Source organism: Astatotilapia calliptera, chromosome 12 (assembly GCF_900246225.1).
Source record: "Astatotilapia calliptera chromosome 12, fAstCal1.2, whole genome shotgun sequence".
Lineage (NCBI taxonomy): Eukaryota > Metazoa > Chordata > Actinopteri > Cichliformes > Cichlidae > Astatotilapia > Astatotilapia calliptera.
Window position 1 is genome coordinate 25,383,905 of NC_039313.1, and position 14,602 is coordinate 25,398,506.

At 41.3% G+C, this 14,602-nt stretch overlaps 1 protein-coding gene across 2 annotated transcripts in view; it reads left to right on the top strand.

The window, feature by feature from the left end:
* Positions 1 to 8,948, top strand: part of lmx1bb (LIM homeobox transcription factor 1, beta b) — a 47,063-nt gene extending 38,115 nt beyond the window's left edge. For both annotated transcript variants that reach the window (XM_026187335.1, XM_026187336.1), the window contains exons 4-9: positions 1,829 to 2,061; positions 4,570 to 4,745; positions 5,258 to 5,335; positions 5,714 to 5,780; positions 6,477 to 6,638; positions 7,789 to 8,948. In XM_026187335.1, coding sequence (XP_026043120.1) covers positions 1,829 to 2,061; positions 4,570 to 4,745; positions 5,258 to 5,335; positions 5,714 to 5,780; positions 6,477 to 6,638; positions 7,789 to 7,946 — 874 coding nt within the window. In that variant the 3' untranslated portion in view covers positions 7,947 to 8,948. The remainder of the gene's footprint in view (positions 1 to 1,828; positions 2,062 to 4,569; positions 4,746 to 5,257; positions 5,336 to 5,713; positions 5,781 to 6,476; positions 6,639 to 7,788) is intronic.
* The last annotated feature ends 5,654 nt before the right edge of the window (positions 8,949 to 14,602 follow it).

The following is a 14,602-nucleotide window of genomic DNA, read 5'->3' on the forward strand; positions in this document are numbered from 1 at the left end:
ACGGCTGGACAAGATCAACCACACTCCCTGCCTCCTTGCTCCATTTAATGTGGCTTCTTCTAAACAACGGAGGGCAAATTAAATGCCACTCAGTCACCAATAAAACAATGCAAACATCTTCCTGAAAGCACATAAAAGAAGATGGAAGTGTTGTCTAGGAAATGGTGATAGAGGCAGTGTTGCGCCACAGAGGCACGATATTAGACAGTAAGATGAGATACAGACAGACCAGGCCCACTAACCAGCAATGAATCATGATATGATATCTGATGCATATAGAGCATTGTGTGGATATGAAAGAAATGCATAAACTGCCAACAAAGGCTTGATTAAGATCATCAGGGTTTAGTAGTTGCTGCACTGGAGCATGATCTAGCCTGTTTTTTTTTTTTTTTTTTGGGGGGGGGGGTTTGGTCAGGCTTGTGAGGGGGTTGGGGTCAGTCCCCATGACTGAGCTCACTTGGAATGATGCAAGGCTGGGCTCAGCCTAAAATTTTAACAGATGACTAGCTGCCAAAGGAGGCACCTCTTTCGCTGCACGGCAAACACTGTAACCCTGGACAATTAGCAGATAGGCAGAGATGTAAGTTGGTAAGACCTGTTGAACATTCAGGTCCCCGAGGAAGAATAGCTTCAACTCTCATCGTGCACGTAATTACTGTCGGGTGAGAGAGGTCCCTGCAATATTTTCAGTTTCCGAATTTAAATTATGTTTGTTGAGATAACTTGAAGTGGCACATAAATACTTTCAAATAAATCTTAAGATATAAGGAACGGTGGAGGGAAACCAACGCTTAGAAATTACATTCAAATTAAAGATGATTACAATGCAGAAAAATCTAATTAACACCGAATGCAAAAGTTAAGAAGTAGAACTTTACAATTGGCAATTAAAGTAGGCAGATATATAAAGCAGTGTCTATTTCTTTTTTTATGTTGGTGTTGCCGAGGATGGATTACATTTTGTGTTTCATTGTCCTTTGCGCAGTGATTAGACAAACTATTCGTTTGATAAGATCCAATTGAAGAAGCCTGATTTGTTATGTTTGGTTTCGAGCCTTTGTTTTGGTGAGGTTTATAGAAGTTCCCTGGCAGTTGAAATAACTACATCCAAAACACCAAAACGGGCTAGATGGGACTATGCTTATGGAAGTGTGAATAATAATTTGTCGTAAAGCCTTCCAGGCTATTGTTAAATATTTTGGAAGGCCAAATGAGCTGGACACTACACAGGACCAAGATACTGAAACAGTCATAATCAAACCAGATATAAGTATACAGTGGTGTGAAATAGTGTTTGCCCCCTCACTGATTTCCTAGTGTTTTGCATATTTGTCACACTTTAGATGTTTCCGGTCATCCAACAAAATTTAATGATAGACAAAGGTAACCAAAACACACCAGCAAGTCCACCTCTGAATGGCTTAAAAAAAACTTTGGAGTGACCTAAGCCCTAACCTGAATCCGATTGAGGTGCTGTGGCACGACCTTAAAAAGCCGGTTAATGCTCAGAAACCCTTCAATGTGGCTGAATTACAACAATTCTGCAAAGAAGAGTGGGTCAAAATTCCTGCACAACGCTGTAAAAGATGCTTGACTGCATCCAGTTATTAGGCTTATGGGGCAATCACTTTTTAACACAGGGTCGCGTAGCTTTGGATTTTCTTTCCCCCTTAACAATAAATACCTCCATTTAGAAAATGCATGTTTTTTTACTTGTGTTATTTTTATCTTTTTCACAAGTGCTGCTTTGAACAGCAAAATTCGGTTTGGGTGTTCTGTTTAAATCACCACACTTCCTACCATATTCTCTTTTATTTCTTTATAGGTTGTTTGCAACCAAGTGCAGCGGCTGCATGGAGAAAATCGCCCCCACAGAGTTTGTGATGCGTGCTCTGGAGTGCGTCTACCACCTGAACTGCTTTTGCTGCTGCGTGTGCGACCGCCAGCTGAGGAAGGGCGATGAGTTTGTTCTGAAGGAGGGTCAGCTGCTTTGCAAGATTGACTACGAGAGGGAGAAAGACTTACTCAGCTCGGTCAGCCCGGATGACTCAGACTCAGGTGAGCCTTCTGCACCCTCTCACACAAGAGTGAGAACGACACTGTGGTGCGATCGTCAAATGGCACCAGGGTGTTGTATTCTGTATGCTCTGTCCCATCACAGCTGTGGCCACCTAAGACGTCCTCCACGAGGAACCTGGTTCTGAATCTTACTTGATTTAGTTTTAGTTTTGTTAATAGCAAAGGAATAAAGCAGTTCTAGATACTAGATGTATTGACATCTGAGGTCTTGCTTACAGCCCAGGCCGTAAAAGGTCTAGCGTAGCTCCATCTGCAGCTTTTCAGTGGCTGATTTTGTAGCATTCATTCGAGCAGGGAGCGTAAGTTTATGATACAGTAGGAAGTGGAAGCAGGACAAAGCCAAGCCACCCTGTATTAATGGTGCTCCATGCGTGGGCAGGATCTGGTGCTGGAAAGAATTAAATCACTGTATCACGGTGAGTGACAGAGGGATTTGAGGCCTTTCTGCAGAAAGCCTGCACCTCCACTCTTATCAGCTCTAGTGTTCCTCTCCTATAGCCTCCATACACATTGAGGCATCTTGCCAAGCCTCGCTGTTCACTACCATCTGGCTCGCATTTAAACATGCACAAAAGCAGGGAATTTGTCAAATACATCTGTGCCTGTGTCAACTTTTGTCAACTTGTGGGAATATTTGCTCCACGTCTTCCTCGTTTGCTTGTATCCCAGTGTATCGCACAGGCATGTCTTTTGTGCATGTCTCAGAATTTAAAGATGGAGAAAATGTTGACATGAATAGAGGTTAACCTCGGCATGTGGCAGATGAAATGTAGGTTTTCATTGGTTACATATCAGAACCAGATGACAGGAGACAATAAGCCATCAAGCATGCGCCTGCGCCCTGAAGTCATTGGGGTTTGTTAACAGCAATTGTAGTTTTGATTTGTAAACACTTTCTTTTAGCCTCATATGAAAAAAAAAAATTAAATGTAATAACTGAATAATAAAAATTCTATCGTCATTTGTTTTTTGTTTTTTCAGCATCTACTAGCAATCAGCTAAAGGATGTGACCAGCCCAAACCAGTTTATGTATAAAGCATTATGTGGTGTTACATTATATAATATTGCATCATGTGCAGATATTTAGCCTATTACAACTTGCAATTCAGTAAATTAGCTTTCAAACTACTGTCTTATTTGAGTTGGTCTGATACTCTGTTCAAACCATGCTTGCTGGCTTCACAGTTTAGCTTAGCTTGATGGAAATGCTTCTTTACTCAGTGGGCCTGCCTCTTTTTAAATAGCATTTAGTATAATTAACTCATAGGTTGTGGAAGCAGATTAGCAGGTCAATTATTTTCAGTTATTAAACAAAATCAGGTCTCAGGAAACGGAAAACTCTATGAAACATTCATTATTTATCCATCCATCCATCCATTCGCTACCGCTTATCCTTTTCAGGGTCGCGGGGGGCGCTGGAGCCAATCCCAGCTGTCATAGGGCGAGAGGCGGGGTACACCCTGGACAGGTCGCCAGTCTGTCGCAGGGCTAACACATTAATTATTTATATTTTGCTCAATTTTAATTACTCTAAATCCAGATAGAGCTAATGGTGTAAATAAATTAGTGATGAAATTGTTGCTATTCTTTAAAGAATTAGACAGAAAAATACAAATTCAAGTTCTGTGAAATATAGTCCTTCTTTTTGTTCCATTATGTTTACAGTTGTTCATGTTGCATTTTATTTAAATAACTGTTATATTATTATATAGTCTGCGACACCATGAGTGCAGTGGGTTGCTGCATCAGAAAGATAGGTGACTTCACTGAAACAAGTAAAAACTGTGAAGCAAAATGGACATTATCTCGCCTAAGCAATATCAATATCAGTGGGTGCTTGTCATAATATTCCCTGATAACAGTGAAAAGTGAATATGGTGGGGCTTCCCAACAGACAGCTCTGTCCCAATTTAACGTCTGAACACACACATATATATATATATATATATATATATATAAATGATAGCAATTTTACTGACCCAGATTTTAATATCCTGCCCTTGACAGTTAAAGTTTAGCAAAGTGTATAAATTCCGTCATTATTTTAAGGTTAAGTTTGAATCGAGACTATCTTACATATTGTGTTGCAGGAGATGCATTTCCCATATGTACTCATTGCCTGTTTCATGTTGCACTTGATGTAGTACTCTTATCAGAGATTGATTCTGTGTAAATCAGAGAAAGCTGAGAGTAATAATTTACTAGTGACATTGTGTCCAGTTCAGTGACAAATGTGCATATTTCACTGTGCTTTCCATAGATGTCTGTAGGTCTAATCATACATGAGGCCTTTTCCTTTTGTAATAAATTGATAATGTATCAAAAACACATGTGTCTCCTTTGATTAGGCACTTGTGGTGTGTGAATCTCTTGAAATAGGGAAGAATGAAAATATATTTATCAGCAGACTGTCATAGACAAAAAAAATAAGGGTGTAGGCAGTTCAAGCTTGTGCTCATGATACAGAGAACTGATTCTCTTTACAGAGAAAAGTGACGATGAGGAGTTGGACATCAAGCCAGAGAAAGGCATAGGGAGCCAGGGGAAGGGGGATGACAGCAAGGATCCAAGGAGGCCCAAAAGACCACGAACCATTCTGACCACTCAACAGAGACGGGCCTTTAAGGCTTCTTTTGAGGTCTCTTCAAAGCCCTGCAGAAAGGTAAGACAAAGCTTTAATAACCAGCTGCAACTGAGTAAAGAAAATCTGAGATTTATGTTTTTTTAATTCCCTGGTAAGGGTTTAGATAGAAGTTGAGATGCGAACCACGAGCCCTACAGTAGTTTGACAAATAAAATTCTCAAATTAAAAAATCTCCCCCACCTCAAAGCTCAGCTTTGAAGTGGCAAGCAGCATTCTGTTCTGTGTTAACCGAGGCAGTCTGGTGTAACGCACTCCGTCTGCACCAAATGTCACACTGAGATAGGAGAACTCCCTCCATAGCCCGGGCCCTAAAACAGGCGCTGCACTTGGTCCGAACTTTGAAGCGGCAATAACCAGTAGGTCCAAAAAGACCACTGCATTCAGTCAGCATTGACTTAAAAGTAAATCAAAGAAGCAGTGCGGCTGTTAGGAACTGTGGCAGTTATGTTAAGGCGGAACGGGATTTCAGAGGGCTGTGAAGCGTTTCGGTTTTTTGTGTGATGCTCACAGTATTTTGTTTGGATTTTCAGGTGAGGGAGACTCTGGCTGCAGAGACAGGACTCAGTGTTCGGGTGGTCCAGGTGTGGTTTCAGAACCAGAGAGCTAAGGTGAGAGCAAATACCACAAAACAAATTGCATTTTGTGTCCTTACCCTACCCACTCCCAAAAAAAGCAGCTTCGGTCCATTTTAGAGTTCAGCTAGTAAATCACCACAACTATGTGTGTTAAACTTATCACTGCATTCCTTTTGCAAATGCAAAAGAGCAAGGAGCTGCAAATCTAGCTCACTCTTGCATTAAATGTCTACGCCCTCCTCTTTTCTGATGATTATCTTGTGAAAACCTTTGATATTTGACAATGAAGTGCGCTCAGATACAGATTTTACGCAGTTCATTCAAGGGTGAAGAGCGAGGAGCATCCTTTTTAAATTAAAGAGAGCATGTTAGTTTTGGGAGTTCCTCACAACTTTGACTCCTTCGTTTCAGATGAAGAAGTTGGCAAGAAGACAGCAGCAACAACAAGAACAACAGAATTCTCAAAGACTTGGCCAAGGTACGATGCTCCACATACCCTGCAAACACAATGGAGGCCCATTGTCTCTGGCAGCCCCAAGCTTAAAGTGATATTTGTACATATCTCCAAGTAGGTCAAGAGTGTTTGTATTGCGGCAATAGTTTGTTGTTGATGTTGACATCGGAATAGGGAGAAGGTGTACCAATTGCTTAATCTCAAAACAGGAACTTTTCTTCTCTCGCTTACGCTGCGCTCTAATCAAAGCTGTATTTGCTACTGATGCTGAATTACAAATTACAAATATGTCACTGTGTAAACAAGGGCACTTCACATGAAGGGTAAAATGGAAATTCAGTTTGGAAGCCAAATGAAATGAATCATCATCATTTCACCTAACCACTATAAAGGAAAGCGAATGGGGATGGGCTCCAGTGATGAAGCCACAAGAACTTTGTGTCCCACATTCAGTTAGCCAAGAGCATTGTTTGTAGAGGGAAATGGGAGAGAAGCCACAGCGAGGACTACCGTATGTTTCCATAAAAACAACAAGGGCGAGCAATCCACATATTTGGGGTACAAATAGGAATCTATCAGGAAGTACCTACTCTGTAGTTTTCTCTTGGTCAGCGTCACCGGCTCTCTGTTTGCGTAGTGGCATTTAATATTTTGCAGACTCATCTGAAGTCTTCTTGTTGGCTGTATTAACTTTGCCCCTTTGCTTTCATTGCCTTGCAGAGGTGATGTCTAATCGAATGGAAGGGATGATGAACTCCTTCACACCGCTGGCTCCGCCGCAGCAGCAGCTGGTCGCCATGGATCAGAATGGTTACAGCACAGACCCGTTCCAACAGGGGCTCACCCCCCCACAGATGCCCGGGGACCATATGAACCCATATGGTGAGCATCTACCCCACCCCCCACCCCTCCCTTACACACACACACACACACACACTACTACACCCCCCAAAAACCCCACTGCTGCTTACAAAGCGCACACATGCCTGTCCCTTGATCAACCTCAAAGCTCCCCAGTGTGGGACATGTGCTCAGGCCACAGCCCCCTGATTTAAGTTGCTCACAGAGAAGAACGAGCAGCTTCTCCTCCCACATGAGATAACACAAGTGTTCTCATAAGCCGTTGGGTTTTGAAGTGTAATTTCAAATCTGTTTAATATGGTTTTAACTCCTTGCCCCCAGCCCCGTTACTGATGATGTTTCCGAATGTTGGTAAAAACATGTGGTCTATGTGGGCAGCTTAAGATAAAATGCACTGCAAATAATGATTGAAGACCGTGTGAGCTAATGAATCAGAATTGGAAAACAACAAGTCTCAGATTTCTGTTTGATAAAGGAAGGAATTAGAGCGCAAACAAAGGCGGGAGGGGGGAAAAGAAAAAAGAAAAAATCAGTCAATCAAGTGTTAGTCCACAGGATGTAACTGGAATAACACATTTTCGAGCGATGTCCTCAACATGTCCCAGAGGGACCATTTCCTGAAGTTCATAACTTCCTTATAATTTGCCTCCATTTAGTTCTCTTCGGTAGTAAGAACCAAATCCCCAGTCTCATCACTCTCCTTTGGTTTGGGGAAAAGAACAATATTGGCAAGGCATTAAAAGATATGTCTCAAAACACTGTCCCCATTTTGTGCAACACTATCATTAAGATCCAGAGTGTAATAAAGTTAACTATTCCCTCCAGAGAAATAACATGTTGAGGTTTTATGAAAGGCGTAAACAGTTGCTATTAACCAGATCTTTTAGGAGGATGCCCCTTGTTTACATGCTCCCTCACAGACCGCAATTGTCCCAGTGAGCGCAGCAAAAAGTGAGCTTTGATGATATCTAACAAAACAGTTCTCACATTTGTGATGACACATAACAGCAGTTTCTCAAAGGGACTATTAGTAATTATAATTTCCCAACGCTGCTATAAATCTCAAATACAAGATTACACCGATTTCACAGCCAGAGTAGGGTGTTGTGCTCTTTGAATGACGCCTTTGCCTCTGAATCCTGACGGCTTTTTCCGTATCCGCTCTCTGCAGGTAATGATTCTGCATTCCATGACATAGACAGTGACACGTCCTTAACCAGCCTCAGTGACTGCTTCATGGCATCGTCAGAAGTCAACTCCTTGCAGGCCCGCGTGGGGAACCCCATCGACCGCCTCTACTCCATGCAGAACTCTTATTTTGCGTCATGAAAACAGAAGAGGAAGCTAACATTAGCGCAGAATAAACTGCCCATCTCAACCTGAAGAGCGATGGATGGCCAGGACCTACGCTAACATGGACATGACAGAAGAAACACCTCCTTGCAGTAGCTCCTGGTTATGTGTGGAAGCTTACTGAAAAGATAGTAAAACCACTTATTGTAGGACAGTGACGATTCCTGGGGGAAAGACTTAAATATTGTTAGAGATTATTTGGTAGGATTGCTTATTTGTCACAGGAAATATTACTCTTTTCTTTGTTCACTTAAAGGAAATAAGTAGATATTGAAGCCACTGATTACACACTCTCAAGCCAAATAACACAAAGAATTTATACAGTGCATGATCAATTGTAAACAAAAAGTTTTTGTAAGCTCCCCCCTCCCTCCCTTCCTCCCCCAGTTAAGATGTGGTGTTTGGACTGTTTCTTCTTTCACACTACATGGGATTCCATGTTCACCGTTAGCATTTTGATCACTTTCCATAGGTTTAGATATTGTGTTAATAGTAAATAGGTGCAGCATGTCTGCAAGAGTGACTGTACATTTGTGTATGTATGAGAGAAAGAACTGTTTAGCTGAGACAAAAGTGGAGAATTTGGTGGACAAGTAGGATCAGTGAAGTGTAAATACTTTCCCCAGGCAAATTGGATGTGCATGTTAAAAATGGAAAGCATTCTATTTATTTAACTATAACAGGCTCTTGAAGGTACATATTAAAACTGAAAAGCTTTATTTAAAAAGGAGAGCATTTTTGTTGAGGAATTAGTGAGTTCATGAGTATCACAGCTCATCTGTATACCTTTTTAATATGAAGATTAACCCTCTTGTTTTTGTTTTATTCAGCCAAGCTGTAAATGGGCAAAGTTGCTATTTATTTCATACAGACCATAAACCTTTTGTTGTCATTGTCCTATGTGCATTATCAAAATGTTAAAGTTGCTAATTGACCAAAGTCGACTGGTTTGATGAATAAACAATGTCTTTCTCCTGATAATGATAAATAAATACCATCAGTGACAAGTCATCAAGTATTACCAACTTTTGGGGCTCAAAAATTAAGCCAGTGTGGGAGTGCCAAAAACTGCAGTTGCTCAAATGACAACTTGAGGCTAATTTCAAAAGAAAGTCAGTCCTTTTGATGTTTTGCAGACATGTGATTAACCCTCTGATGTTAACTTGTCTATCATTTTGGACATGTGACAGTCATGGTATGAATAAGGCCCCAATCACACCGGCCTAGAGAACTGTCTGTGACCATCCAGTAATCTTTCGTCGTGAGGGGAAAATTAGTATTGCCTGACTGGTTATTGGTAGTTGCTGGAGGTTGATGGCAGTCGCTGGCAAAATGATTGTTAAAGCCCCAGTCACGCAGGCCAACAGACCTGCCAGTGACCCCCTTTCAAACAATGGTTGCTAGCAAAAAATGTGTATTCCCCAACTGGTTGGCAAGCATACTAGCATACTGCTGCAATCGTGGTTTGAATGGAAGTGGCAGAATTGTCTACACACACCGGCCAGCTAGTCCCTGAGCTGCAGTTAAACTGTGAAAAGTTTTTCATGTTTGTCTACAAACACTTGTAAACTACTAGCTGAGCTGTAGTAAAACCTGAAAAAGTGCAACACAAACCAGAAATGGAGACCATCTGTCTTCAAAGTAAAAATTGAAACATGTTGGCTGCAGCACTGAGGCTCAACTTTTACTTTGAAGATGAACCTTCTTTCATTTCTGGTTTGTGTTACAGTTTTTCAAGTTTTTATATTGCTCAGCTAGTAGTTAACAAGTGTTTGTAGACACAGGAAAAAACTATAGGCAACTGTGGAAATAACAACCGAAGCTATCCCCAGGACCCAGAACTAATCTCTCTCAGCAACAGCCACTGTTGCTGCTGCCATCTAGTCAGGGTAAAACACATTTCCCTAGCAACCATGGTTGTAACATGTGTAATACAACTGACAACTCTTGATCAATGTGTGTAGGATGTCACTCGAGAAACTTTAATAGACTTTGAATCATGGTATTAACTTGGTTAGGCATCAAACACCTAGATCTAGAGACCAGTAAGTGAACCTCTAGAAATCTCCAATCACTAGGGAAAAATTTGGTATATTGCCCAATTCGTTGGCTGCTGCTAGTTGAAATTGGTCCCAACAAAGGTGCTGCACCAAAGCCCTTTTTGTGATTGTTTTGGTCACTAGCATTTTGCTGGGGTCACCTGTAGTTTCCATGGAGGACGTCAGCTTGTCTACAAATATCCACCATTTATTCTCCAACCTGTTCAGAAAATTGAAGAAGTGCAATGCAAACTGGAAACAGAGACTGTTCACCTTCAGAGTAAAGGTTGGGCCTCACTGCTACAACTAACACATTTCAAAGGCCCAATTTTGACTTTGAAGATGAACAGTCTCCATTTATGGTTTCCATCATACTTTACCCAGTTATACTAGAATTTGGTGAATACTTTGCCAGTGTTTGCAGACAAGTTGCTGTCTTCCTTACAAAGTGCTAGTGACCAAAGCAAGAAGGTTTTCAGTGCAGCCCCGTATACCTCTCACAAATTGCACAGACTTTTCCCTAGCAACTAGTGGGGGTTACTGACTGGTCCATAGTCCTGCATGAATAAGGCCTTAGCAAGGTGAATCCATGACTGTATGGGTGCATCATGCAGACACAGATATCTCCAAGTTGGTGCAAACATAACATAGAACCCCCCCCCCCCCCCCCCCCCCAAAAAAAAAGAATAAAAAAAAAAATAATACCACAGTGGAGCAAGTATGGAGAGTTAGTGCAGTATCTGTATATCATATGTTTGTTACTTTCACTAATGTGCAGGTATCTGTGTATCCCAAGGAAAACATCTAGCTGACCAAGCTAGCTAGCCTTAGCTTATAACTCTGTGCTACATATCCTTAGTTTTTCAGTTCTGTGAGAACAGTACTCTATATTCACACTATTCTCAGCACGTGTGAGCTACTTCAGTTAATGGCCTTTATGCACAATTCATTAAATTCATCTTTAATTTTTAGCAGCATTATCAATGGTTCTCGAAAAATAATAGACATTATTGGTCCCAAAAAGTTCAATCCTAATAAAACTGGTGGTCACTTGACTTTTCTTTTAGCACCAATACTTAATTTAAATGCTTCTGTATTTAGTAAACATTATAATGTACTAAAATTGTGAAAACAGTAAAGATAACTACTTTACATTAGCGTGTTAGAGTTTTTTTGTGAACATTTTATAACACTGGCATTAGTTAGAACTTATGTAAGTCCTTTACAACTCATTGACTACATTTACAACTCAACTGTAACCTAGCTAATTTGTCCAACATCAGTAGCAGACCTGAGTAAGCATGAAAACATTCCAGTTTATGACTTGTCTGTAAGAGAATGCGGACGTTAAGGCATAAACACCTATGTGGGCTGAGGGTGAGGTCGGAGAAAAGTTCAGGTGACATACCAGTACAGCTGCACGACTACAGCGCAAACCCCACCTATAACCTCAGGGCTGTCGGGTGGTTGCTTGGAAGTACCATCTGGGTGCTCCTTCATCTCACCGACAGTTCTCAGTGCTGCCAGGCAGTCTTCCACCCACAGTCTGTTTAGTCATGTGACCAAACAGATTAATCAACACACGCATGATCTTGTGTCTTATTGTGTCTCGGTATGCTTCGCAAAATGTAACTAGCTAGAACATAACAGAAGATGACTGCACTGTCTTCTCTCCATCTACCTTTATATAACATTTACTGTCGATGGCTATCTTGTCTTCAATCTGACAGCCAGGTGTTGGAATTGTTACACTGCCATTTATCTTCGCTTGTCATTCCACAAGGAGGAAACGCCCTACAGTGACATCATCTTAGTCTTAGACTGGGTACTCATTGGACGGGTGAGATTTTGGTTTTAAAACACCCCAAATATTCGTCAAACCCAGCTGTGAATAAAAGGCACGGTCAGCTTAAGTTGCCATGCAGCAGATAAACTAAAGCATAGCAAACATGATAAACTGTCAGGCTGAACAGTGTGTGCGTCTGTTTGCGACTGTCTGCTTGACTTAGTGTGTGTCTGTTTTCAGGTTTAATGAGAACAACGAACATGTTAGCGTCAGGTTTCTAATATATATGTGGATTCAAGTGTGAAAGATGTGAAAGACTGAGTAAACAGACATGACAAAGACTTCCACTTACAGTAAACATGAATGAGGCTGTTACGCACACACTGTGTTTGCACGGGGGCCACGGTACAGTTGGTTCAAGCGCTCTCCTTTCAGGCCAGGCCAGGTGAGCTTACAGAAAGGTGTTTAGGTGTGGAGGAGGACAGAAGGTCCTACTGCTGACATTGTAGTGGAAAAGATGAGAGTAAACCTCAAAAACCATAAATCCTACGACATATTTTGAACATTGGCTGCTTTTTCACTCATTTTCAGACCTGTGAAACATTCAAAAGAGACTTAACTTAAGGGATGAACCAGTGTTCTGTCTAATTCTCCTTTTTGGAAAAAAAAAAACAAAATCAACCATTCAACATGTTTGTCCAGAATGTCCTGAATTTTGGTTTAGAACTAGATTGGTCTTGTTGAATAACTTCTGAAAATAATCATTTAGCTAAATTGTGGTGATGTGCTTTCATCACGGCACTCTCTCCTGTCAAGATTTAGAAGGCAATATGCCTGGATGGTAAACATGTAGCTGTCGCCACTACCCTGTTAGCTTATCTTGACTGAATTTAAATTCTAATCTAGCTCAAACAAAGGAAAGGGATAGCTTCCATTTTTTATTATTTCCTATGATAAAACTCTTTCCTGTCATAAACTGTCATAATCTTTATAATATAAATATCTACTCTATCCAATCTCCTCCAGGTGTGGAGTAGACTAGACTTAAAAACAAAAACACAAGCAAATACATGTGTTTCATCAACTATCTCCCTACAGTTTTACTTTTCGTTTGCCAAAAAAGTCACGGTAATGAGCAAACATAATCCATGTCACTGCTTGTTCACTGGCACTTGGTTGTGAATTGGCCAAAAGAGACCGTCAGAGGTTGAGGTAAGCGTGGCCCCGATATAAAAACAGTCACCCTGAAACCTGAGCTGGAGACACAAACTCACCAAGAGTTAAAGAGTCAACCCTCAGTATACTGTTAACACATTTTCTCTTCTACCTTTCTGGCACCACGTAGGAAATGAGTCTAGTGACAATATTTTCATTAGATAACCAAAATCCTGAAATTTTCTACCTGAGACGTAATTGGACGTTTGTGGTTCATTTAGTCTCCTTAACTGTTAGCTTTTCTTTCCCGGCCCATCAAAAACACATGGAGCTCGATTTGTTATTCGGGGTAATTTAAAGCAAGTTTCTGACCAGCTGCCCCATAAAAGCACAACGTGACCCGAGACAGTAGCTGAAGAGTGAACAACAGGGCCGCACATCCAACCCTTACTTCATCGCACTCACTCAGTCAGGGAGGGGCTCATCCAAACCATTTTTTTTTCAATTTTATTTTGAAATGCCCATTGTTTAAAATTTACTGTTCTTCTAATTGGCATTCCCAGTTGTCATTTCTGAGCGTCACAGTTACATTTTCTTTCCAACCAAATCCAATTAATTGTTGCTTTGCCAGGCCAAAGACACTCAGACGTTTGTGGGTTTTAGCACTGTCTAGATTTCTTCTCATGATTTCCCAGGGTTCGCAGGAGTTCACAGCGAGTCCCCAGTTGAGACGGTTGGGGGAGGTTTTGGGGGTGTTTTTGTTGGGCATTTTCCATGGCGTGTGGTTAATTGTTCAGGGAGACTTTTAAGCAGCGTCTGACACATATTCTTTGAGCCTTGAGGGCTTGTGCATAATCAAATAAAAGGCTATAGTGTGGTTTTTTTTACCAGAGTGAGAGGTCATAGCCAAACCTCCGAGCATGCCCTCACAGCAGTGTGTTGCCCTGTTGTGTCAGTCAGCGGCGCAAGACATTGGTGCCTCTGTATGACACATTATATGCAAGTTACATGTCCAACATACAGTACTTCTTGGTTTCACTGTAACCAACTAGTGTACTGTAGCACCATAAACTGCGTGCCATAGATATGTGAACAGTGTTCATAGAGGTCAGCATATTTGTAGTATGTAAGACTTTAAAATAAAATACAAAAGCCACAATTCGAAGGAGGGTTCAGTGAAAATCCAGTCCTATCCTCTCACATCTAAAAAGAAATTATTGGAACCTTGCCATAAACATTTCTGGCACACGTAAACATATTGCTGCAACTGTTTTATTCACCTCCTGCCTTTGTTTTATGCTGAGAAAAAAACAGCTCGGGATTCACATCTCAGCGCCCAGGGGTGTAGATAGAGCCCTGGATAGGGCTGAGTAATCCCCACCTCTATTGGAGCCCATCTGTTTTGGTTTTCATTTTTCTGCATTATTAGTGCTTATTGGTACATGGTCTAGGAGCGTAGCCAGGGTGTTTGAAGTCAAGGAGGAAGGTGATGCCAGGGGCATTAGCCGAAGGAATGGTGACCTTAAGGTCCGACACAAGGCAGCACTCTCACCCTCCGGGAGCCTCTCCCTTGATGTTGGAATCTAAGTCCTGCACTCTCTCCAACCCCAGGCTCCAGGGACATTACAAATTTGCCACATCATCTGACAATT